Source organism: Aedes aegypti, chromosome 1 (genome assembly GCF_002204515.2).
Source record: "Aedes aegypti strain LVP_AGWG chromosome 1, AaegL5.0 Primary Assembly, whole genome shotgun sequence".
Classification (NCBI taxonomy): domain Eukaryota; kingdom Metazoa; phylum Arthropoda; class Insecta; order Diptera; family Culicidae; genus Aedes; species Aedes aegypti.
In genome coordinates, this window is record NC_035107.1 from 129,199,903 (window position 1) to 129,225,504 (window position 25,602).

General features: G+C 38.4%; 1 protein-coding gene across 3 annotated transcripts in view; it reads left to right on the forward strand.

Annotated features, from left to right (window-relative positions):
• Window positions 1-25,222, forward strand: part of LOC110677055 (ras-interacting protein RIP3) — a 41,249-nt gene extending 16,027 nt beyond the window's left edge. For 2 of the 3 annotated variants that reach the window (XM_021847607.1, XM_021847629.1), the window contains exons 2-7: window positions 14,444-14,602; window positions 14,685-15,238; window positions 15,316-15,725; window positions 15,798-16,102; window positions 16,272-16,391; window positions 24,595-25,222. In XM_021847607.1, coding sequence (XP_021703299.1) covers window positions 14,444-14,602; window positions 14,685-15,238; window positions 15,316-15,725; window positions 15,798-16,102; window positions 16,272-16,277 — 1,434 coding nt within the window. In that variant the 3' untranslated portion in view covers window positions 16,278-16,391; window positions 24,595-25,222. Of the gene's footprint in view, window positions 1-14,443; window positions 14,603-14,684; window positions 15,239-15,315; window positions 15,726-15,797; window positions 16,103-16,271; window positions 16,396-24,594 lie in introns of all 3 variants that reach the window. The other variant, XM_021847618.1, reaches the window with a different exon arrangement.
• The last annotated feature ends 380 nt before the right edge of the window (window positions 25,223-25,602 follow it).

The window sequence follows — 25,602 nt, forward strand, 5'->3', positions numbered from 1 at the left end:
AAATCAAAACCATATGGTCAGATGAAAGCTTAAGCTAGGGGGATTGGATTATAATACACCACAGAAAGATTGCAGAATTATTGTCGCTTACAGGAGCTTGGAAATAATGCCAACCGACAGTACACCAAAGCACTTCAAAACAATAAACTAATATTAAAAGCAAACGAAATAACTGAAAGGCGTACACACGATTTTTACAGTAGCTCCAGTATTGAGAAATTCTTGATGGTCCAAATTAGAACAGGTCCGAATTGTACCAGGTTCCCTAACATTGATATTTTTTTATAATTCAATTTATTAGATACACTTTGAATGGTTCGTCGCTACATGTGTCAGCATTAACATTTACTCATGATTTTCAGTCTTGCTCAAACTCCATCTGTTGGTTTCTTGTGCAATTTAGATTGTTCTGGTCAGTCATGGAGTAGCAACTACGAATTGTACGGTCATCTATGCTTTTGCTTATATAGTACTTTCTGATTTGTTTGCTGAAACTCACCAATATAATAATTATTTGCTGGATAGTTGTCGACGTTTTCAGATTTGCTGATTTTCAGTAGTTTATTTGACATCAGTAATCATGTTTTTACCAGGTCTGTTAAGAATCATGACCGGCTTGCGACACTGACGAAAACAGTCTTCTCACTGTCACTAGGCGAAACTATATTTCATGTGCTTACTCCGTCAGGTCGCAATGACGGGGCTCTTACGAGAGTAATTGTCATGTTGTTTTGCTTTTAAAATATCTATATTATTTTGGAGAATTTCGAGAAGCAAATGTGTTCGATAAGTAGAATAGACCCTTCCATGATTCCAGTGATATAAATAACAACCATACCAGCTAATGAACTAGAAATTGTTATGTTTACAATTCCGTCACAAGCCGTAGCGACCGAAAAATGAAAGAGAATTTGAGGGAAACTTCTGTAATTGTCTCGCCGTCCGATGACAGTAAGAGACAGTGAATCAATTGTCACCCAACCCTCAACAACAAAGACATTGTCATATCCTATTCCAATGTTATTCCACAATAACAGTTGATCACCACTTGCACAGAATATGACAATGATCAATCACCTCGTGCGCAGCGATTTTCTGAGCTTCGCATGGCCATTTTCGAGAACTTTGTTCGTGTTGGTAAACATTGGCACATTATCGAACAGCATCCAAAAAAACTAATTTGGTTTTGTGTTTAAAATAGCTGACTAATCGCGAGTTGAAAAGGTTGCAACAATGTTGCGCCCTGTGATTGTCATGACAATTTTTCTTTTGATTGTATCACAATCCGTAACAGTTGGGGCAAGCGGTTGTGAGCGAGTTTGCTTTGTTGTTTGTTTTTCATCAAACAATTCGCTGAATGTTCAGCATAGTGACTGTCAATTTAATCGGATTTCACTTTGCTGGATGATCAGTAATCTATGATTTTGCTGGATGGATTGCTGGATTCACAGCAAATAAAAATTTGGTGATATGATTTTCGATCTCGAGTTGTTCACAGCACTTGTATGTAATACGAATATTTCAAGCAAGCAAAACTATGGAAATATCCCAAAATTTATATTTTTAAAGTGTTTTTTTTCTTTCCAAAATGTGCAAAAATCAATTAGTGAAGATCCATTCAAGTAGAAATTCTGCAGAAATATAGAAACTTAATACAGAAACAATGAAACTTAATCAGTGAGTCAAATTTTCTGCTGATCTTTTGTCAAAAAAATCAAAACAACTAACGATTTTGATAGAAAATAGCATAAAAATTTTAAAATTTAAAATAAAACAAAAATTACAGGTTAACGGGGCTAAAACAACACGTAAACGGTATAAAGTGAATTTTTTAAACGAAATTGCGTCTATTTGGTGTATTTACGTCATAGTGAGTTTTCTGGATCTGGAACAAGAATATTTGTGAACTGAATAACTGAAACGTAAAAATGAGCTCTATTTATCAGCTCTATAACTTTTTGTCCCAAGCACCACCGCTATTTGCTTAATAGCAGGTCAGGTTTTTTAAATATTTGCTGCTGAAAATGTATTGAAATGATTTCAGTCAACTTGCATGCAAGTTTAAAAACAAGTACCGTCAAACGGGGCTACTTTTGATTCCTTACAAAAGCAAACTTTAGTTACAGGAAATGATGTGATATTTCTACATATCGTTCATATAACATAAAGAATCAGAACGAATGTTTTTGCATTTTGTTTTTGAAAATCATTTTATTATCAAATTCATATTGTTGATATCTAAAAGCGTCCAAAGTAGTCCCAAGGCAAAAATTGAAGGACACATTTTTTCCCTATAATTGTTTTTTTTTTTTAAATTATTTATTTAAGCATGTTTATGTGATTGATTTCTCTGCCTCGATGCAAATTTTTCAGCATTTTTTCACCTTGGGGCGCATGATTGCATCGCTACCAAGTGGTCTGAAGTGAAAAATGCTAACGAACTTGCATCTTGTCACCTTCATTCACAGAAGAGAGGATCGATGAAGAGAAATCGATCATGCGACTTACGCCCTCATTCTAGAACACGCTTGTATTGATGCATTTGCCTCATATTTTGCACATTTATTAAGTACACAAACAAATTAGATTAATGCAAGAACTATCGAAATCTATCCAAGATTCTTGGAGATACAAGTCCTCAAAGTTGAAAAATGTTGAAGTAATGTTAAAAAAAGCTTCATTTGACGGTTGAAATAACCTATTTACATATGTAAACATGTAAATACACATGTCAACTTGTATGTTTTGAGCAAGCTATTTTTTTGAACTCCAAATTGACCCATAATTGTGTGTAATCCAAAACTGTGTGATGAATAAAGGAAAGGAAGAAAGGAAATATATTGATTCTTTTGATGCATCCAATACTTCCACTATGTTTTTGTTTGATTTTTGTGATAATCTTTGATAATATTATAATCATTTATATTGTTTAAATGGATTATATACAAGTAAGCAGTTTTTAATTAAACTCATTACTTCCTGTTTATAATCTTATTTGTTTGCACAACTTCTTTATTTTGAACAACACAATATATTGAACGTGCTACAATTTGCAATACAAGTTGAAAATAACATTGAAGTGACAACTGTTACAAGGTTCACATATACATCATCAAAACAATGTGCCTTATATAAACCATGTAATTATGACTTCAACTTTCAACAAGGACACTTGAAAATTTCAGCACAAATGGTCACGTGCTCTGGGTATCTTAATGTTAAGTATGTTTATTGAACTTTTTCTTCAATTTTTGGCAGAGGCTTAGAGTTGAGACTTACTGAGACTCACGCTGCTGCTGCTCTATAGGCTCACGGCAGAACCAAGACTCCCGGTTAACTAGCTCAGTAGCATGAGACCCCTGAACTGTGTCGCAGGGTCGGCATGCTACTGGGTAATTCGGAGGGGCTACGCGGAACAACGGGTGCAGAAACTATGGAATTCTTAAAGATTAGGATGAACTTGAATGTGGGTTGAAACTAAAGGGATTTATTGAACTTTACAAGTAGGGATTTATTGGGCTATTGTGGTCTAAAAGGGCAATTCTAGGGCTAGATGGTTTCCGTTGTTCGGTACGTACCGGTGTTGCTGGACGACGTTGGCGAGCGCTCGCAGATGGTTCCGTGGCTTGATGTTCTGGTGAGTTGGTTCGGTCTTCTGGAAGATGGCGGTTGGCTTGGGCACGCACAAAGCAATAGCGGATTGCTCTGGCCGGGTACAATGGCGGCCTGCCACTGTACGGCTACTAACGTAGCTTGGGGGTCTACGGCGTTCCCTTCGTTGACGCTATCGACGGACCACGGACGAGACCATATTGGCCACGCCGAGAAGGGTTCTCCTTTGCGATTAGAACCGTGCGGTTCGAGAAGAAGCTCAGTGGCGGATACGGAGCCGGAGAGCACAGGTTCAAGACTCAGCTTGACCTATCGTGCAGCGTGAGGCTGTGGTAATCAAAGATTACACAAAAGCAAGAAAAAAAAGGTCCTGCAGACCAGAGGCATATTAAAATAAAGTCTCCAGGTATTTCGCCTTCACAGATTTACCTGAACGAACTATGGCTGGCACTACTGGTCGTTCACTGCCGTTTTACAAATGGTTCAACTCACTCACGACTTACTATCACTGATGCCGGATTGCTAATGAACAATGGTTGACTCCCCAAGTCTTTCAAAGCCCTCCTTTTCCTTTCAGTTTTCCAATCGTTCCTTATCCCTCCATTATCCTTCCTTGTAGGTCGCTCACCACCCATCCAGTTCTATTTTCGCCCATTTTACCACAGTTGATTTCTTCGCCCTTTTCTACCATCGAGCCTCACTATGTTCCACAAAACATGTAATTACCATCTGCTTATCCTACTATCACAAACATTTTATCCTACTAATTCTACTAACCCAACACTAATAAAATCTATAAAAACACTACAGTTTCTCAACAACATGCACAAATTAAAAAACAATCATGAGGTTTTGTAACCAAACGGTTACACTATCCTCCCGCCACGGTAAATAATTGAAGTACTTCAATTATTTTTATATTTTTACCTACACAATACACTTATCAATAAATTGAAACACAAAGACAAATGCTATTTTTATTTTACTACATATATTTTTTTTACGGATCGCGAAGCAGTATAGAAATGATTAAAATTTACTTGGACATAACACAACATTTTAAAATCAGCTGACAACTAATGGACAAATTCCCCTAAAGAATTTGCCATAATTATTCACGTGTGATTTTATCCTGTTAGTATGCATGTAGATAAGCACGAACACCTTATAGTAGAACGATCATTTTGGTTCATCCGTTACTCAATTTCATCCCGCCCTACCAACGGTAGGTAATGAATTTGAGAAGGTTGATCAGTTGATTTCACACGCTGTACGAGCAAACACGTTTGGAAGACAGTATATCTATAAAAAATATTGCCAACGTAACAACAAGTATAAAATTCTGGACGCAAACACATTAAAACTACGGTGAATCAAAGGGATACGGAACAAATTAAAATATGGGCTACGATATGGTGTATAATTATGAGGATTATTCCCAGCATAATTCGATCAGGCGGCCGTCCTGATCACGGCGGAAAAATACTGGGAACGAGCCTATAGTCTTTACAATGGATGCTCCTATTTGATTATGGCTATTGTTCAAGTACGTGTGCTCCGTTCTCTTGCTCGCGATCGTTTTTTTATTACACATGCAAATCTTATAATCAAAATCTACGACACAAAAACAAAAAAATAAAAAAATACTACATAAAACATGCGAAAACTTAAAAATCTCTCCATTTCAGGAAAGCAATCCTCATCTATGCGTGCTAGCACGGTTCTTTTGTATGGCGCCTATTCAAAAGAACAATTTTCTTCCTTCCTCAACTATCTCTATCGCTAACCCTTCTATGACGTCACTGTACTACATAAATCTAATTGAACTCTTTCGATCCTCCCAGCATACAACGTTCGGCATTGGAACTCAGAGTAATCACTCTCTCGAGACACGGTTTCTCCCATGAGATATCCGTCTCCTCTCTCGCGATGTTCAACGGAATGTGCGAGAGTTCTCCAAGAATGTTATCATCCAACACAGTGAGAGTTCAGCGAAACTGGTCGACTGATGACCCTTGCTGTTTGCAACCGAACGAAGATGAGAGCCATAATGCAGCATGCTGGATTCGTAATCATTATGCTCGCTCTTTATCGAATCGTTTAATAAGTGTGTGTTTTTCCTTTTTAGGACTGGTAATTTTCTCCTGGACGAAGGTCTGCAGCGGAAAATACTCCAAGGACCTTTCCGGAGTTGTCGGCGAGTTCATATGAACTAGTCCCGCGTTTGGCAACGATCACGCACGGCGTGTATACAGGCCCGTACTTCGCGTTATACTTTTCCGCGGCAGATGACGGCTTGAAGTTCCGTTTGTAGACCTTTTGTCCAATTTGGTAAGTCGGACAATACTTTCTATGTCTCAAATTGTAAATTTTCTTACTTTTTCGTGGCTTTTCCTCAAATTTTCTTCTACAATTTTGAAAACTTTTTCGTTTAATTTTCGACGCACCTCATCTCGTTCCTCAACTGGGACTTCTCTATCTTCTCTTTCCAATCTATGTTCGTCACCCTTGGTGATTTTCTCATGACCATAGAGAATCCGATAGGGAGAGAGACCAGTTGAGGCATGAATGGTCGTGTTTACCAGTTCCTCCACTTCAGCGATTTTGGTATCCCAGAGCCGTTGATCCTTTTCCATGTAGGTGCGTAGGCAGGCATTGATGGTCCGGTTTGTCCTTTCAACTGGATTCGCCTGGCTATGGTGGCGTGAATTAGGCCAATGTTGGATTCCTCTTCGCGCTAACAGTGCTTGGAACTCCTTGCCGACGAATGTAGTCGCATTATCTGAGATGACGACTTCAGGGGTTCCAAATCGTCTGAACCAGCAGTCTTCCACAATTTGGCACACTTGTTTGCTCTCTATCTTCCTCACGGGTATCAGCAAAGTCCATTTGGAGAATAAGTCCATCAATACTAACAAATGGCTTTTTCCGCTGCGGCTGCGAGGAAGGTTTTGAATAAAATCAAGTGCCAAAATCTGGAAAGGTTTGTTGGTCAACCTCTGTTTACCCATGGCCGGTGCTGTGGGCATAGTCGAAGGCTTACATTGTCTGCATACGCTACATGATTGGATGTATTTCTTAGCCTGTATTGCCATCCTTGGCCAGAAATAACGAACTTTCAATCGATGGATCGTCTTTTCGTATCCCGGATGCAATGCTTGGTCATGCTCCTGCTTAAGAACATCCTGCCGCATATCTTCAGGCAAGCAAAGTTTCACTCGAAACAGTAATCCATTGCATCCGTGGGTGATGCGACAAACTTATAAAGCTTATCTTCTTCTATTTTGAAATCAGGAAAATCATCCGGGGATTCCAATACTTTCTTGTATAACGAAGAATACCAGTTATCCTTGCTCAAGTCGATCGCCTCGACAGCCCGCGAAAGTGCGTCTGGAACCACGTTTTCTGCGCCTTTCCGATGTTTGATAAACATATCATATTGCTGTAGCAGCATACTCCAGCGACTTAGCTTGGATGACGGTTTCCATTTTGAATTCATTATAAATGAAAGAGCAGACGAATCGGTGATTAAAGTGAACCGAGCTCCCTCAACGTAAGGCCTGAACTTTTCTATGGCCTCCAAAGCGGCCACACCTTCTTTTTCAGCAGCTTTCCAGGATCGTTGTGACATAGTTAGCTTACGAGAGAAGTATGCAATCACGTGTTCACTTCCATTTACCTCCTGTGTGAGCACTCCTGCTATCGCCGTATCGCTTGCATCCGTCTGGATCGTAAAAGGTCTTCCAAAGTCTGGGCAGGCTAATATCGGCGCTGTGATAAGTTTCTCTTTTAGAATGGCGAATGCCCTTTCAGCTTCATCATTCCATTGTACAATTTTGGGCTTTCGCTTGAGCAAGTTGGTCAAGGGAGCCGTTACTTCGCTAAACTCCGAAATGAAACGCCGATAGTAGTTCACCATGCCCAAGAAGCGCCTTAACGATCGTACAGACGTGGGCCTTTCAAAGTTTACGATGGCCTCAATTTTGTCTGGATTTGGACGAATTCCTCTTTGTGACAGCACGAACCCCAAATACGGAAGTTCTGGAACACAAAACTTCGACTTCTCAAGGTTAATCGAGAGATTGGCTTCTCTAAGCCTTCTCGCTACCTCTTTCAGACTTCGGAGATGTTCCTCAAACGTGTTGCTTACAATGACGATATCGTCAAGGTAGACAAACACGTTTGGTTCCAGCTCACCATACCCTAATACATGGTCCATCAACCGGGATAGGGTTGCCGGGCTATTCACCAGTCCAAATGGGAGTCGGGTGAACTGGAACAGTCCCCTTCCAAATATTCGGAATGCCGTATACTTCCGAGATTCGGGATCCAACGGTATTTGCCAGAAAGCCTTCGACAAGTCAATCGTCGACAAATATTTGGATGCTCCCAATCGCCCAAGTATACGATCCTGATGTGGAAGGGGATAGGCATCTCTACGAGTCCTGTCATTCAACTTTCGTGCATCCAAACACATTCGCACCTTTATCCGACCTTCTGCACTTGATTCGCCTTTCTTAGTCACAGGGACAATTAACAAAGCCCAATCGCTGTTAGACCGTTCCACTACGCCTGAAGCAATCCATTTATCCAGCTCTTCATTAACGCTTCTTTGGATTTCTGGCGACCATGGATACGGGTTTAATCGAATGGGTCCTGCATTTTTGAATTGCTCCTCAAATTCAATTCTATGGGTTATAAGCGGGGTTACTTCCAACTTGCTCCCTTCATCAAAAACTTTGAACTCTGTTTTAACCTCATCTAACAACTGTTTCTCCGCTGCAGTCAAACATGGCTCTTCCTCCAGTCCTGCTTCTACCTCCTCTACCAAGCAATCATCCTGATTTATTGTGGGTTCAATGTTGAAACTTTTCCAATAATTCATTCCCAATATAAGACGACGATTCAAATTGGGTGCTACTACAGCTGCGACAATTTTGGTTTTGCCATTAAACGTCATGGGCAAATTTACGAAACCGGTTACTTCCATTTGGGACCCTCCAGCAGTGATAAGTTTCAGGCCTGTAGGGTGCAATTTCAACTTAAGATCTCGTAACAGCTTTCCGCAACCAATCCCTAAAACCGTCATCTGCGCTCCGCAATCCAATAAACCAATTATGTGAAATCCCATAACATCTACTTTTGCAAAAGGACGATTGTCCCCATCTACCTGTACAATAAGCTCCCCAATTTCCTGAGCGGTTGAAACGAACTTGGTAAGAGGCTTTTTATTGATGCATCGACGACCTCTCACATCGATTGCTTGCCGTTTTTTGCACAAAACGGACAATCCGGTTTTCTGAAGCCCTGGAACCCACAAGTTGAACAGAAGATTTCTTTGGGTTTTAGACAGGCGCTAGAATGGTGGTAGTTTCCTCGACAGTTAAAACAAACTGTCCTCTCCGGAATTCGATAGGCTACAATCCGCTTCCTTAAAAGTTCTTCGCTATTACCTTCCCCAGGATCGGCATTTGAGCTGGTTTGTTTTGGCTTTTGTTGATTATCCTTGGACTGGTCAGACGTTGGTTTCCTAAATCCTCCGTTATCAGTCTTACTAGGACCATGATACGCTCCAGCATTTCGGTTTCTCCACTCTGACCTTCCCTTGAAACCATTATCCTTCCAATCGTTCCGCGGTGGTTGATATCTACGTGGAGCTGAACTTTGGCTAATTTCGTGTATCTGTGCTGATTTTGTCCCCTGATCACCTTCGGATTTGCGGTACAAAAACCAGTTGGCTGAGTCTAATTTTCGTCCCCATACCTTCAACATCCTCAACGTTCGAACTCCCTTAACAAGTAAGGAGTTCTTATAATCCGAACGGAGGTTTCGGAATATTATATCAAACTTTCGCTGTTCCGTTGGTGGGACTGCCATCTGGTCAAAAATCTCCTTGATAGCATTATAGTAGTCCTGAAACTTTTCACCTCTCTTTTGCCTTCTGGCCGCTGCTTGTTGCTCGTAGAGGTAATCCATATCTGGCGGTTGATACTCCAGCTTCAACTCTGCTATCATCTCGGTCCAATTCCGAAATTCCCGATTGCGCTTTCCCTCTATATACCAGGCCCTCGCCTCACCCGAAAACAAGTGGATTGCCTCGTTGAATAATGCTCGCTTGCTGATGTTCTCCGCTTCCGCCATAAATTCTACTTCAGACACGAACTTGTTCAACCCTCTACCATCATCTCTCCCGTCGTATTTCAGCTTCCAATCGCAGACTGGTCTAGGCCTTCGCTTCAATTGCTTACCGCGCTCAACGTCCTCTCTATCAATATCTGATTCTACTACTTCTGAGTCTATATCGGTCCCTATATCTCTATCACTTATGGCATCAGACGAAACCGAAGCTATTTCATCACTTTTCTTAACTACTCGTCTCGCCCCTCTTTGATTGCTGACTATCTTCGATTGTTCGCTCTTTTCCAAACTCAAAGCCTGTGGAATTCGCTTTTTCCTCATCTGCCTGCTCTTGTTTTCTGAATTACTACTCTGTTCTACACCCGCTAGGTTCAACGCTTTTAGTTTAGACGTTATCATTTTGTCTACCTGCTGCATAATCCGTTCTACTAGTTCATCCGCGTTGACAACCTTATTCTCGGGACCCTTTGGTGTACTAGACCTCCTACTACGTCCGTTCCGCACATCAAAATCCAACTCATCCGAAAGAGTTTCCTCATCTTTTTCGCTATCATCCTTGCTTTCATCTTCAGTTCGCGGGTTCGAAACATCTTCCTCACATTCTACTCTCTCGCGATCTTGTGAACTCCGTCTCGGAATATACCTTGTAGACGGTTCTCCTATCTCCTCTGGGTCCCTGCTACGGCACGAAAAATACTCATTCAACAATCTGTGAACTAGCTGTTCCAAACCGTCAGTATTGAATACTTTCTTTAACCGCTGCAACCGGAAGTACAAGTGGACCAGACGCGTTTCCAACTGTGGAAATTCTGACTTTTTCGCCTTCCTAGTTTCTAATGAATCCCTAATCATCGTTATTTTTTCTTCTACCAATCGCGACTCTGATTCACGGGCCTCTTCTGCTATACTCCGCGAAGCGAATGTGTTTGCATCTCGTTCCTCTTTCATTGCACCTCTCAACTTTCTTCGTTTTATATCCCTAGATTCACCACTCGAGAACTTTACTTTGCGTAGAACAAGCTCGTATTCCAGCTCATCATCCAACAGATGGTTCACGTTCATCAAACGGTATTGGCTAGCGTATTTAGACTCCATCGTATTTAAAATCAGATTTATGTAAAGCAAAAGTAATTCAATAAAGTTCAATAAAGTTCAATAAAGTTCAATAAAGTTCAATAAAGTTCACGAATTCAAAATATTTACACTTAGAAATTAGACAATAAATTCAAATTCACACGACAAATAATAAAATTCAAATCTTAAGCTAGAAAATAAGAAATAATGAAAAAGAAAAATTCAAAAACAATTCAATAAACCGTGCTATCCTTGTGTTGTTTTGTTTAGTTTAATTTAGTTCATTCAGGACCTTTGTAAAATGTGAAAGTGTATTTGTTTCAGTGTAAGTCCTTTCTAGGTTAGTTACCAGTACCAACTCCAAAATATGTCTCTGTCTCCGAAATCAATCAAATCTTTACTGCTTTTGTGCCAACTTTTCTTCCTTTTTGCACTCTTCCGAAACCGAATAAGGCCAATGTCTTCCCACTTCAATCTACCAACTCGCGGACTGTGATTAGCGGTTATCAAGTGTCGGACTGCACAATCAACTCATTGATTGCGCACTCACCTGTCGCCCAGTTAAAAAAATCTCAAGATTTTTTTTAAATACTAATCGTTCCTCCGATTACCGTTCACGACTTTAACATTGGTCGCCAATTGAGACTTACTGAGACTCACGCTGCTGCTGCTCTATAGGCTCACGGCAGAACCAAGACTCCCGGTTAACTAGCTCAGTAGCATGAGACCCCTGAACTGTGTCGCAGGGTCGGCATGCTACTGGGTAATTCGGAGGGGCTACGCGGAACAACGGGTGCAGAAACTATGGAATTCTTAAAGATTAGGATGAACTTGAATGTGGGTTGAAACTAAAGGGATTTATTGAACTTTACAAGTAGGGATTTATTGGGCTATTGTGGTCTAAAAGGGCAATTCTAGGGCTAGATGGTTTCCGTTGTTCGGTACGTACCGGTGTTGCTGGACGACGTTGGCGAGCGCTCGCAGATGGTTCCGTGGCTTGATGTTCTGGTGAGTTGGTTCGGTCTTCTGGAAGATGGCGGTTGGCTTGGGCACGCACAAAGCAATAGCGGATTGCTCTGGCCGGGTACAATGGCGGCCTGCCACTGTACGGCTACTAACGTAGCTTGGGGGTCTACGGCGTTCCCTTCGTTGACGCTATCGACGGACCACGGACGAGACCGTATTGGCCACGCCGAGAAGGGTTCTCCTTTGCGATTAGAACCGTGCGGTTCGAGAAGAAGCTCAGTGGCGGATACGGAGCCGGAGAGCACAGGTTCAAGACTCAGCTTGACCTATCGTGCAGCGTGAGGCTGTGGTAATCAAAGATTACACAAAAGCAAGAAAAAAAAGGTCCTGCAGACCAGAGGCATATTAAAATAAAGTCTCCAGGTATTTCGCCTTCACAGATTTACCTGAACGAACTATGGCTGGCACTACTGGTCGTTCACTGCCGTTTTACAAATGGTTCAACTCACTCACGACTTACTATCACTGATGCCGGATTGCTAATGAACAATGGTTGACTCCCCAAGTCTTACAAAGCCCTCCTTTTCCTTCCAGTTTTCCAATCGTTCCTTATCCCTCCATTATCCTTCCTTGTAGGTCGCTCACCACCCATCCAGTTCTATTTTCGCCCATTTTACCACAGTTGATTTCTTCGCCCTTTTCTACCATCGAGCCTCACTATGTTCCACAAAACATGTAATTACCATCTGCTTATCCTACTATCACAAATATTTTATCCTACTAATTCTACTAACCCAACACTAATAAAATCTATAAAAACACTACAGTTTCTCAACAACATGCAAAAATTAAAAAACAATCATGAGGTTTTGTAACCAAACGGTTACAGAGTATAGGCCTTGAATCATATTTTTATCAACTTCGTAATAAACCAATACAGATAGTAGTAGTTTAATCGCGTGGTCTATGAGTGCGATCGCCAGGTGATATCTGAATTTCAACGCAGATAACTTTTTAGTAAAAAAAGGATGTGATGATCGGATCCATAGACCGCAATCAAAAAATGGATTGATTCTTATACACAACTAGTGGTCCCGGCAAACTTCATCTTGCCATCAAGTAGGCCGTTGAAAAATGTCATGGAACCTCCTATACAAAATGAGTTATTAGTACTCTCCCGTTTAACCTAATTTTCCGATAACTTCCTTAAACTTTTTCGTCGCACGAACACGTCGGAACCCTTCAAGAATACAGCAGAGAAAGAATTGTTCAAATCGGTTGTCCCATTCTCAAGCCATTTCGTGACATACAAACACCACTCCATTTTTATTTATATAGATAGATAGATAGATATACAAATGCTATAATTGGCATAAAAAACTTTCAAGTAATAACTAAGTGCCTTACAAGCTCTAAGCGACGGATCACTTTGGCGTTCAACATCGAATAACTCGCTCAAAAAATAAACGTTGACGTAAAACATATTTTTCCCATGTTATACTATTTGTCTTCTACCATTTGTAATGTTAAGCACAACGTTCAACCGCTAAATAACGGTGTATTTGACAAATGTTTAGTTGGTACCACACAGCTACCATTTTATGGTCGTTTTCTGTAAGAAGTGCCGTCAGCATCCATAAGCTCCCACAGGTGGTACAATTCAAATGTTATAGCATAAAACATGCTTGTTCGCTTCGATTTAGTATGAATTCATCTTTGGAAAACATTTTTCCTGATTGTTGATCCTTAATACCGAATATTAGCACTTCTAACTAACTAAATTATTGTTTACCACGGTTATGGATCACTTCCAAAGAATGTAAATTTTTGCCATTTTAAGCATTGGATTCGACATTTTCAGTCAATAGCACTAAGGATAAAACTCATAAAACATCAAGGTTTGTAAATTTCATTTGCTAGCAGACAAAAATGGGTGAAAAACTTGGTGTGGAGCGAAAACATGTCATGTCTCAGTTACTACAATGCAATATCACAAAAAAGGCATTTTACTTTTGTTTCCAGTTCTAACACTGCTACTTTTGCAGTAATATGTTACGCATTATTAACTTTCGCCAAGTCATGCAATACAGATGCAAGGAGTTGAAAATCTCTTTATTTTGTGCACTGATCCGTAATATGTCACAATTTGATCTATAATATGAAAATTGATCCATAATATGGTTTTCTGAAACCGATACAATTTTTGATGTTTATACAATCCTAAATATAAATAAATATTACACTCAAAACAGTTTACTAACCGAAGCTCCAATTTGAAACGATTAAATTCGTGCTTTTGAATTTCAATTTCACGTTTTCCATGTTGTTTTATTGCATTTTATAGGTTGGACTCCATACTATTTGATTCATAACTGTGGGATTATGGTATATGTGTAAAAAGTTGCACAGGCTGATCTATCGATGGGTATGGGTATGGGAGCTTCCCTGATCAATATTAAACAGAGAAAAAAAACCTTTCTCCTTGACAGGAAGTGGGGGAAGTCTAATTTTATTTTGTATTTTTAAACCAGTTTCGAACATAACAAAAATGCCTCTTATGTTACAGAATTTGCTATACACATTTATTACAGTAAAATTGTTCAAATTAATTCACCCTTTTTCCCACTGTCGTTTTTTTTTTGTTCTTCGTCAGATAAATAAGGAGGATTTCCTGCCGAAGAAAATTTGCGATCGATGCGTTGAAAAAATTGAACAATACTTCGAATGGAGAGCAAACTGCGTACAAACTGATGCCATACTACGGAACTATGCAGATTCGATGCGAGTAGTAACAGCAACAATAAATTTTCAGGTGAGTCGTGGTAAGATCATTCTTCTTGTACCTCTGCCCTCAGATGGTAATATTACCGCTAATTATGATTATTTGCAATCAGGACGGCACTGTCAATATTGATAAAATGACCCCAGCCCAAAAGAACGCTTATCTTGAAGCACACATGGCGGTACAACAGCAAATGATGCACGCTGCGCAACAGATGCATCAACAGCACCAACACCAGCAACATCAGCAACAACAACAGCAACAACAGCAGCAACAACAACTACAGCAACAACAACAACAGCAGCAGCAAACACTACTCCAACAACAACAGGGATCGTCTCGTTCAGCTAAGAAATCCAAACCCAACAGTCACGAAAGTCAGCCGGCACAGTACCATCAGCCCCAACTACAGCAACAAAATCTACAACAGCAGCAGCACAGTCATCAGCAATCGAATAATGTAATAACCGCTGCATCAGCTAGTGGCACTATCAGTACAACTCATTACGTGAATACTATCAAAGTACCACAGATCAACACTAGCACCATATCGAACTCTACTAATATCAGCACTGCTGGTGGCGATAGTAGTACGTTTACTGTGCCGGATGACGTGGGTATGGGTTTTGAAGGTGGAGTACGCGTTCTTCAAAGTTTGGGGAATTGGTACATCGACAACCGCACAATTTCTTGATTATATCTAATCGTTTATATCTACTTTTTCATTTTCTTGCAATGGGCAGGTCGCCGGAGATACCTCCAAATATTCCTCGGCCAAACTTGATTCCCTTTACAGAACCATACACTGAAGGTGGATCAATGCATCCTGCGACAAGGTTAAAAGCTTTGCAACAAGTTCAACAGGCATCGTCCAAAAAGAGTACTGCGAAGCCAAAGGCACCTGTCACTAACAACACGGGTCCTCCGAAGCCAGTTTTTGAATGCACAATATGCGGCAAAGGTCTAGCTCGGAAAGATAAGCTGACAATACATATGCGAATTCACACAGGGGAAAAACCGTACATCTGCGAGGTTTGTGATAGAGCCTTTGCGCGACGGGATAAGCTGGTGATACACATGAATAAGTTTAAGCACATCACACCTACTAATATCGCTCCTCTTGGAAAACGACAGAACCGTGTGCCTACGTTAGGTTTGAATCATGGCCCCAAATTCAATTTGTTTTAAATGTTTTGAACTAATTAAATTATTTACCTTTTTACAGTTAAAAAAGAGGATCAGAAATGCGAAGACAATAAGCCAATACTGATCGACCACCATGCCTTAGCAACACAAACTTTGACCACGGTGGTCAACAGTATTTCAGCTCAACAGCAGCAGCAGGGTCAACCTTCGGGGCAGATGGACCAAGCGACTGGACCTCCACAGCAACATACAAGTATACCGTCTGCCATAGGGATGAGTATACCACAGCAACACCATCACCAGTTATCGTGGACTTGTGAATTATGCGGTCGAATGTTCCAAACGAGAGAAGAATGGACTCTGCATGCCAAGAGTCATCTGGAGGTACGTTTTGTCGAGCATCATCAAGTTGCGCTTTGCTTTCGTATTTTTAATTTGGCATGGCGTGGGCGCAGGGAAAAGTTTTGAAAATATATCAAGATAAGCCCATCACAAAATCTAAAGAAAAAATGACGAAATTTGAAAAATAATAATGCAATAAATTCTATTTTAGTATTGACAACAACAAGCTGGAGCGACTGTAGTTTTAACAGGCAACAGCTCAGATAATAGTAGCGGTATTAGTCTCAAGGATAAAAGTATTCAATCGTCACAGTCAATTTCTTCACATCAGGTAGGTAATGTATCACAAAGGTCACTTTTTTCAAACTATCAATTAAACCCGTTTCACTCATGACTTCTTTCAATGCTAAAGTTACCTGAAGTTGTCACAATTATTAGAAATCGTGGAAAAATATTAGTTTTTCATGCAGTTAGTAATACACCATTCGAATTCCATTGTAACTGAGTAACATTAAAGTTTAAATCGGGATTTACTGAGGAAAAACTTATTTTCGATCGAACTTATAACGATCATTCATCTTCATATTAGGGCTGGTTGGACACGTTAGGAGGTAATCATAAAAATCAACATCCTATTCCCGATTAGCCTAGATAGCCGCGTAGTGTCGGTAGCGGCTGTTTCAATATGCTAAGATTAACACTCAGGGCCGGATTTACAAATGTGGGGGCCCGGGGCCATTGTCTAGTGGGGTCCCTTTCTCAGAATAACATAGAATAGATTCAATATTTTTAATGTTCTTTGTAAGGTTTAAATTATCTAAAGTTAAACTATTTTTTAACGCTCAAAAAATGCTTTAAATCACTTATGAACATATTCTAATTTTAAATTTAAATTATTTAAACTTTCTAATATATTATTTTTCTTTAGAGATTTTCTTTGTTTACAGGTTTAATTCATTTTTTGGGCTTATTCGTCAGCAGAACATACATGGTTACTTAACAGTTTTGAGTTGAAGAAATTAGTATATGGCTGATAGCAGGTCTTTTTCTAGAGACTTGGTCTCAGTTTTAAAACAAACCTCTAAAAAGTCTCTAAATTAATCGCAATGGTCTCTGAAGTTTTTTTTGTCTTATTCTGACTGCAGAGAATCTTGATGCCAAATTCTACAGGCTCTGGAGAAAAATTCAATTACTTTATAGAAGATTTTGCCCTCCAATAGACTCACACCTGAAAAATTTTGTCCCACTAAAATATTCTCCCACCATGTTTGTTATATTTTGGATGGCGTCGTAGCTTACAAAATCAACATATAACGCACATGTAACGCACACTGTTTGATTGTGTATTGAATGCAAGGTGCGTGCTTTTGCTGAAGTGCCATATAAACTAACGTGTGAGTATGTGTTTCCCCACGTTGAAAATTTGCTCGACAATCTGTTCGTCAACAAAACGAACAATAACGCTAACGGCTATTCAACAGATTCTTCAAGAATTTAGTCTTATATGTCTCTTTGATACTTCCTGGAGAAATCCAGGTTGTATTCTTAAGAAACAAAATTCTTGAAGAAATTCCTTAGGAAAATTCTGGGAGGAATCTCACGCGAAATAATCACTTAGTGAACTCGTGGAGAAGTTTTCGGCACAATCTTTGAATCTTTAGGATAGTACCTAATTTTTCATTAAATGCATAGAGAACATTATGGAAAAATATATTCAATAATAGCATAAGCAGTTATATTGTCGCAATGCAACGAAAAATTAAAAAAAAAATAAATGTCCGGCCTGATTATTTGATGAAGAATCATACTCTTATTTTCTGGTTCCAATTAAGTTACGTTTTGTTTTTCTTCTTCTTCTTTCTGGCGTTACATCCCAAATGGGACAAAGCCTGCTTCTCAGATTAGTGTTCTTATGAGCACTTCCACAGTTATTAACTGAGAGCTTTCTTTGCCAATTGACCATTTTTGCATGTGTATATCGTGTGGCAGGTACGAAGATACTTCTATGCTCCGGAAATCGAGAAAATCTGCTTTACGAAAAGATCGTCGACCAGTGGGATTCGAACCCACCACCCTCAGCATGGTCATGCTGAATAGCTGCGCGTTTACCGCTACGGCTATCTGGGCCGTTTTGTTTTTCTGTTTGGTCAATTTTCGGTTTCTTTTTGGTTCCTGTCTGTTTTCTTTTTTTTTTTTAAACTAGAGGTCTTTAAGGCGCAAGTGAAAATGAAGGAAATGTCAAAAATGAAAAAGCAGTTTTCACCGCTAAAATGAACAAATCGAAAAAAAAAATAAAAACACACAGCCTTTTTATTTTGCAAATAAAACACCTGTGTGTTTTATTTTTTTTTCGATTTGTCGATTTTAACGGCGAAAACTGCTTTTTCACTTTTGAATTTTTTTTTCCATTTTTACTTGGCCCTTAAAGTTCCTATATTCAAGGCACTTAAACACTACCAGCCTTGCAGTGTGATCGAGAGTCATTATCAAAAAAAAAATTAAATAATTAAGTCATATTAAGTACTTGATCTGCAGATACAGAAATTGCATTCGAACCTAGTTACAAACTTCGATGATAAAGGTTTTGTTACAATTGGAAAAAAGTCACGTCAGAAATTCGTCTCTAGAACTTAAGCAAAAGGATGACACTCTGCTTGTTTATCCTAATCGTTTTGAAATCTTTCTCAACCTTCTTGTTTTTTGCGAAGTCAAAAAATCCGATTATGATTGTTATAATATTTTGATTTAGTAATTTTATTTGTGTTTTTTTGTATAAATTTCACCCAATATTCCGGGTTTATTAAAAGGAAATAAATCTTTCTAATCATATGATGCGATTCTTAAAAGTATGTACTATTGCATTGAATTTAATATTTCGTAAAAGTTTAACTATAAATATGCTTGTCGGAATTTGTGGGGGCCCCTAAAATATGAAGGCCCGTGGCCATGACCCACTCGCCGGGTGCAGGTCGTTAGGCCGAACGCCGTTAGGCCGAAAGGGTTGTTCGGCCGAATGGGTCGTTAGGCCGAAATAACATTTGATCATTTACTACTTTTTCAAATGACTAACATATTCATCAGTGTTTTTTCCTTCTTTTAATTGAAGGCTTTTCTTTCTAGTTATATAGCACAGCGGATATTGTGGGCTTCTATGTTATGCAAATTATCCTGATCTAACAACTGACAATCCATTCGACCTGAAAATTCATTCCGCGGCTTCTAGGTAATGCAAATTGGCCTGACCTATCCCTGTTAGTTACTCATTCGATCTTACGGTTCATTAGAACTATCGGCCTAATGACCCTTTCGGCCTAACGACCCTTTCGGCCTAACGGCATTCGGCCTAATGGGCTTAATGACATTCGGTCTAACGGCATTCGGCCTAATGGGATAGCACCTCAAAAAATAAGTTTTTTTTAATTTATTTTTTTTAGTTCTCTTAACCCTCTAATACCCAACCCCGCCTTTAGACGGGGTACACTTTGGAATTTTGTGTATTTTTTCGTATTTCGGAAATCAAAATGATTTTATTTTTGGCTTATACCTTGACCCATAACACGCATATAAGAAAAGTTTTTTATGACTTTTGAAACTTTTTTGTATTTTTAGAAATTGTTTGAAAAATTGCATTCTTATATAACCTACAATTGCCTGGGCTTCATTTAACGTGTAATATAAAAAATCGTACCTTTTATATTTTTCTACGATTAGCGTATCACCAACGAAGAGCCTGGTGGTATTAAAATCATTTCAAACCTGTTTTTCCGTTAGTTACACGGAAAATAAAATACGCTCCGAAAAAAAAATAAAAATTTAATATTTTTCAAAATACCGTAACAATTAAAATTTTTATTATTGTCAAAAATCAACAACTAAAAAAGGCTTCAAGAAAAAATGAAAAAAGCTAGGGATGTTCAAAAATAAAAATTATAAAAATCGAAAACCAAAATTTAAAATTTTGCGAATAAAAATAAATAAATGGCCAAAACGTGTTTAGAACGATTTTAGATAACGAAAAATAATACTTAAATCGAAAATAAAAATTTGGGTATTAGAGGGTTAAATCTTCTACGGATTTAAGTATAGCACCAGTTTAATGTCTAAGAATATGTTCATAATTTTTTGCTCATTATTTTCATCCATAGAATTCCAAAAGCAAATTTTCCAATAATTTCTGAACCATTTGATTTTGACATTTCTCAAGAAACTGTTCATGCGAAACTTTTTCCATGATATTTGTAAGGAATTTCACAAGGCCTGTTAAAAAATACACCCCCATGAAAGTCCTTTAAAAATTTTGCAGGGTATCAATCAGATATTTCTGGTTCATATTTTTTTTTTTTTTTTTTTTTTTTTTTTTTTCTATCTTTATTAACGAGATTTTTAGCCCTGGGCTAGTTCATCTCGGGATATTTCTGGTTCATATGTTTTACATGTATATCTAATAACTTTAAGCATTGTTTCAATTATTCTACCCAAAACGCTTCCATAGACTCCGACTCCTACAAATAGGTCCCCAGACATATCTCTTCAAAATACTTCAATGATTGTTCAATTAATTCGGTCATGATGACAAATTTCGATCGAAAAAAATTCTGCATTAATTTCTTCAGGAATTCCATAAACATAAATCTTCATCTGCAGATGTTTTTCAAGATCTGCTTTCGTCTCACGTAAATAAATCTATGACAAAAGGTCGAAAGACATATAGTTTTCGACCTTTGTCCTTTGGACTCATTTCAACCTATTGTCTCTAATTTTTTTGTACTGTCGACATTTTGTCTTTCGATTGTGTGTCCATAAACCACTTCCAATAACCTCTGTCGAAATAGTATCAATAGTATCCAACTACTTTTTCCAAAAATTTGTCTTGAAATTCTTTCAGTGATTTGCCAGTCAGTTCATCTAGGAATATCTTATATCCATTCAAAGATATCTTTGAAAATTAGTTCAGCAATTCTCCAAATAGTTTCTCTGGAAATTATGCAAAAAGCAAGGAGTCCTTCAAGGTTTTTTAAGGTACTCAACAGAAGTTCTTTCTTCTTGAAAGTGTTTCAAGGATTCATCCAGTCATATCTAAAAATCTTTCACCAGCGTTTCTCGAGTTTTTTTTATTAGAATTTATCTAAAATGTTTCATGGAAAATTCCATGTCTACAAGGCTTGTTGAAGAATCTCTACAAAAAAATATAGATAATCTTTGAAGGGTACGGATGACGAATCCGGCGGAAGCTGTCAAAATAATACAATTCCATAAATTTTAATTTTGGACGTGTTCTGTTTTGGCCAGAGAGTCAATAAAGTGAAGTGAATGATGAGCACAACTTTTGCTTGAATGCAGTTTGCTTGATCATGATTATTACCGTGTTGTCTCAAATTCCGAACATGACTCATATTCTAAACACTAGACTTATAAAACCGATTTTTCAAGGAAACCACCTAAATTTATTCAAAAGATGATCAATTATTTTATAATTCCAGTCCTCTAAATTTAAAATTTGTGAAAATATCAATTTCTACCTTTAAAATCGCCACTTTTCGGAAAATGAACTATGTTTGGAATTTGAGACAAAACGGTTAATTAAAATCAATCTCGTGTAACTTTTTCTAAGCGTGTAGAACATTTAGATTTTCTGTAGCTTTTGTGGCTATAAAGCAAGGTCATGCTAAAAGTGTTTGGGTTTCTATTTCTGGACGGCCCAGAATTTTCCATAATGCAAATGTACTTGATTTAGTAGAGCATAAAGTATCGACGTACACACCCACAATGCAAAAATGCTTACTTTGGCGGAGAAAGCTCTCGTTAAGGTGTTCATAAATCACTAAGCTGTAAAACATGCTCTATACCTGTAAGGACGTAATGCCAAGAAGAAGAGGAAGAAGAAGAGAATGAAGTTTGATGCACACCTTGAGCAAGGGGCATACGGGAAAGCACTTAGGTTCAGATTTATTCAAAAGATGACCTCTGAATGTGTGTGCTGTGTAACTTTTTCCGACCGTCGGGCAAATCTCCTCAGCGCGAATGTAACTCCACTTGCCTTAGTTACGATGCAGCGAGCTTTTATGCTAGGATGAATAGGCTTAAAATAATGGTTAATTGCAATCCAGAGCATTCAGAACCTGACTCTGATTAGTCAAATCAACTATAATATGACTTTTGCATCAATTTAAGTATAATCGACTACACTGCCGTGAATCGCAAGTCAGTGCCACCTGTTAAAAGTAGGCATTGAGAAAATGGGGTGTGAAGTTTCCAAACTCGTTTTCCATACGAATATTCAAAAAATTCCAGAAGATTGCAACATTTTCAAATCTTAATGATACATTTACAATTTGCTTTTCACTACGATATCTTTCTGAGAAAAGTGCAAAGATGATCAAAAAACAGTAACACTCACGGTATTTTTTTTGAATTTCCAGTGATTTAGAGGAAGTTGATTTGATTTTTGAGCCGGTTTGACCCAGGAGGCCTTTTTTATAACTCTAGTCTCAAAGTCCAAATGACTTCTTAAATATTTTTCCTCAAAAATAAAAAATAAACTGAATTTTTTAGAAAAATCGGTTGGAAATTGAGTCAAGGATGATTTTTTGAAATTAAATTCTTAACTCGGACTGAAACGGATTGAACAAAGCATTCGCTTAATGTGTCTATTATGCCCTTAATTTCCCTATGTATTTAATTTAAATTTCCACCTACATGGGTTCGCATTATGCGTTTTACACAGTGCTTGTTCCCCTTTGGCGACTATCAATAGATACATATATGTTTTTTTCGCTGCTGAATTGCAGAAAGCTTAATCCTGCCTAGTTTGGGTAGTGGTTTCCCAGACTCATGCAAAATGGTACAGCCCAAGTGGTGCTAGTTCAAGAACCTTAGTTTCGTAAGGAGAATTCTGCTGATTGTGGGCAGTGATGCCAATGCTCATCACAGATCTTGGATTACTCAATAAACGCAATCGCCTAACCTAAAGATGTTAGATATAACGCTTTGCTACACGGTGTACTACATTGAGAAGGTGATATATTCCGAAAACTGACAGCTACTTGACGACGTCATTCCTATCCACCTCGAACAAATTTGCGAAAAAAATGATCTAGTAGTCCGGAAGATATATGGTACGATAGGAGTGACGTCACATGTTTATAATCAAACTTGATATTTACATCAGTAAAGAGCCTGCCTTGTTAATTTTTATGCCGTGGCTTTGCTCGAATACTATCAGACACGAGTTGACGAATGGGATGTATCAGATGAGGAATCATTATCTGATCATCGCTACATCTTCTTTGAACTTTGGAAAGTAACTGCGTAGTCTGGGAACTCTAAGTTTAATTGGTTGCGACCAAATTCCGTGGATACTCTCCGTCCATTGAAAATCCAAGTGATTTGGATGATGCCGTTGATACATCCTACATCATGGAATCTTTTGCAGAAGCATATCTTCTTTGGTCTGTGAAGACTACAAGAGAGACCTCATGGTGGAACTCCGATCTAACTAGACGCAGGAAACAATGTAGAAGCTGTTGGAACGGACGCTGATCAGCTGGATCAGAGTCGCTCAAGTCGGCTCACAAGACTTACAAGAAGGCTCTTCGATCAGCTAAACCATCCGGCTAGGAAAACCTGAAACCACCGGATGTAAACGCAAATTTTCTTTCGCCGTTATTCAAGACTGCTAAGCGCAAAATATCGCAAATTACCCATCGAATTTCGCTTTCATGTTTCAGCTAATACATATTGCAGCTAATACGTGTTGCAATTTTACACAAAGTTAAACTACCATTTGAAAGTTGATCTCTGTTTTCTGTGTCTGCCCAATATTTTGTATTTGATTTGATTTTTTGTTTAAGTAGCTTAAATTCCATCTGAATTAGTAGTCTGGGCAAAATAGACTGAAAAATCGAAATTTGTTTATTTCCATGACAGTCATAGTAGTGTAGGGTTGACTAGGGTTAATGATCCAATGGTTGTGGATGTTCCTATGATTGTGGTAGTGTCGATTATGCTTTTTCCATTTAGTTTGTCTTAGAACTGACCTTGCCAATCGATAGATAATCTTCTTAAAACCTGGAAAAGTGGAAAACAACGTTGTATTTTTTTTAAATTGACTAAATACCTACAAAGATGCTTAAAGTTTGCTCACTAGCACCAATGGTTGTGCTAAAATGTTTCTATAATGGAGGATCCCATAGAAAAACAACGGATACCGCAACTATTGGAACACAAATGATTAAATCGTGCTTAATACCTCCACTATTGGTACATCTATCCTACTAAGTGAAGTTGGTAAATTATTGTTATCAATAGAGTTGGGGCACTTTTCGTCTGATATTTGTATGAAAACGCCACTGTGCGTTGATTAAATATATTTTCTTTCTTTCATAATTTTTTTAAATCATTTTTTTTTTTCAAAAAATTATGACCATTACAGTTTTAAAATACATTAACATGTGATGCTCATTTGTTCTTACATTTTTGTTTTACATACGTTTTGTTTTGACAGGATCTTAAAACTAACAATTACACTCTCTCAGACTCTTTACAGCCTCAACACCGTCGGAGTTGCGGCAAATGCATCCCAAAGTATAGTCGTGCAACAGCAGAGCAATTTTTGTTTTCTGTGCCGACAGAGCTGCGGTAGCCAAGCCGAGTTTGCCGCACACATCCGAGGACATTTTGTAGATGGGAAAATTTCCGCAACAACGGTAGATTCGAACACCCTCATTAGCAGACACGAAGCCGTTCAAAACGGAAGTATTTGCAACACCACCAGTACCTAACCTAATGGAAGTTGGAGGAAGAAAGTAGTACCGCAGACAAACAGACGTCACACTTTACGTTGATTCAATCGTTCACCTGAAATGGTTATGTGGTATGATAAATGTTACGCCCGTTTGTTTGTGATGACACATCTCATGGGATTATGTTGTGTTAGCATTATGCTTTAGTTTCTAATCGAATTGACATATCCATATCACACGTTGTAAAGGTTACGTATCGGTTCATTAGATAATTTTTGTTAACCTGTCAAAACTCTAGAAGTCATATGTGCAAAGCAGATATGAAGTGTAAAATCTTTTAAAATCTGGCAGAAAAGATGTATTTTTTTGTAAGCAAAATCAAAATTAGGGGATGAATAAACTGTAAAAAATGAGTGTAAAACGGAATGTCTGCAAATATTTCTTAGGTATATCACATTTACCAAATCATAATCCGATAGACACTCAGCTATCATTAACTGATTCCTGTTAATATTGAACAAGCATTGATGCTTTGACTTTTATCAATATAATTTAAGCTACATATGTTCGTAATAGGAGTTCAGCTCTTTTAGAGCATACTGTTAGTACATAAAATGCAGATTAAGATGTTTTTTTTGGGTTTATTACCACATTCACCAATGCCTTCTGGTATAAAATGCACTAAATTAAATTTGCTTAATTAAAATGCGCCAGGAAGTGTTGAAACGTACAATTATTTTGAGCTTCCTCGAAGGATTTTCGGCGCAATCTGTTAGATGCGGTAATCCGGCGCTCCATCGG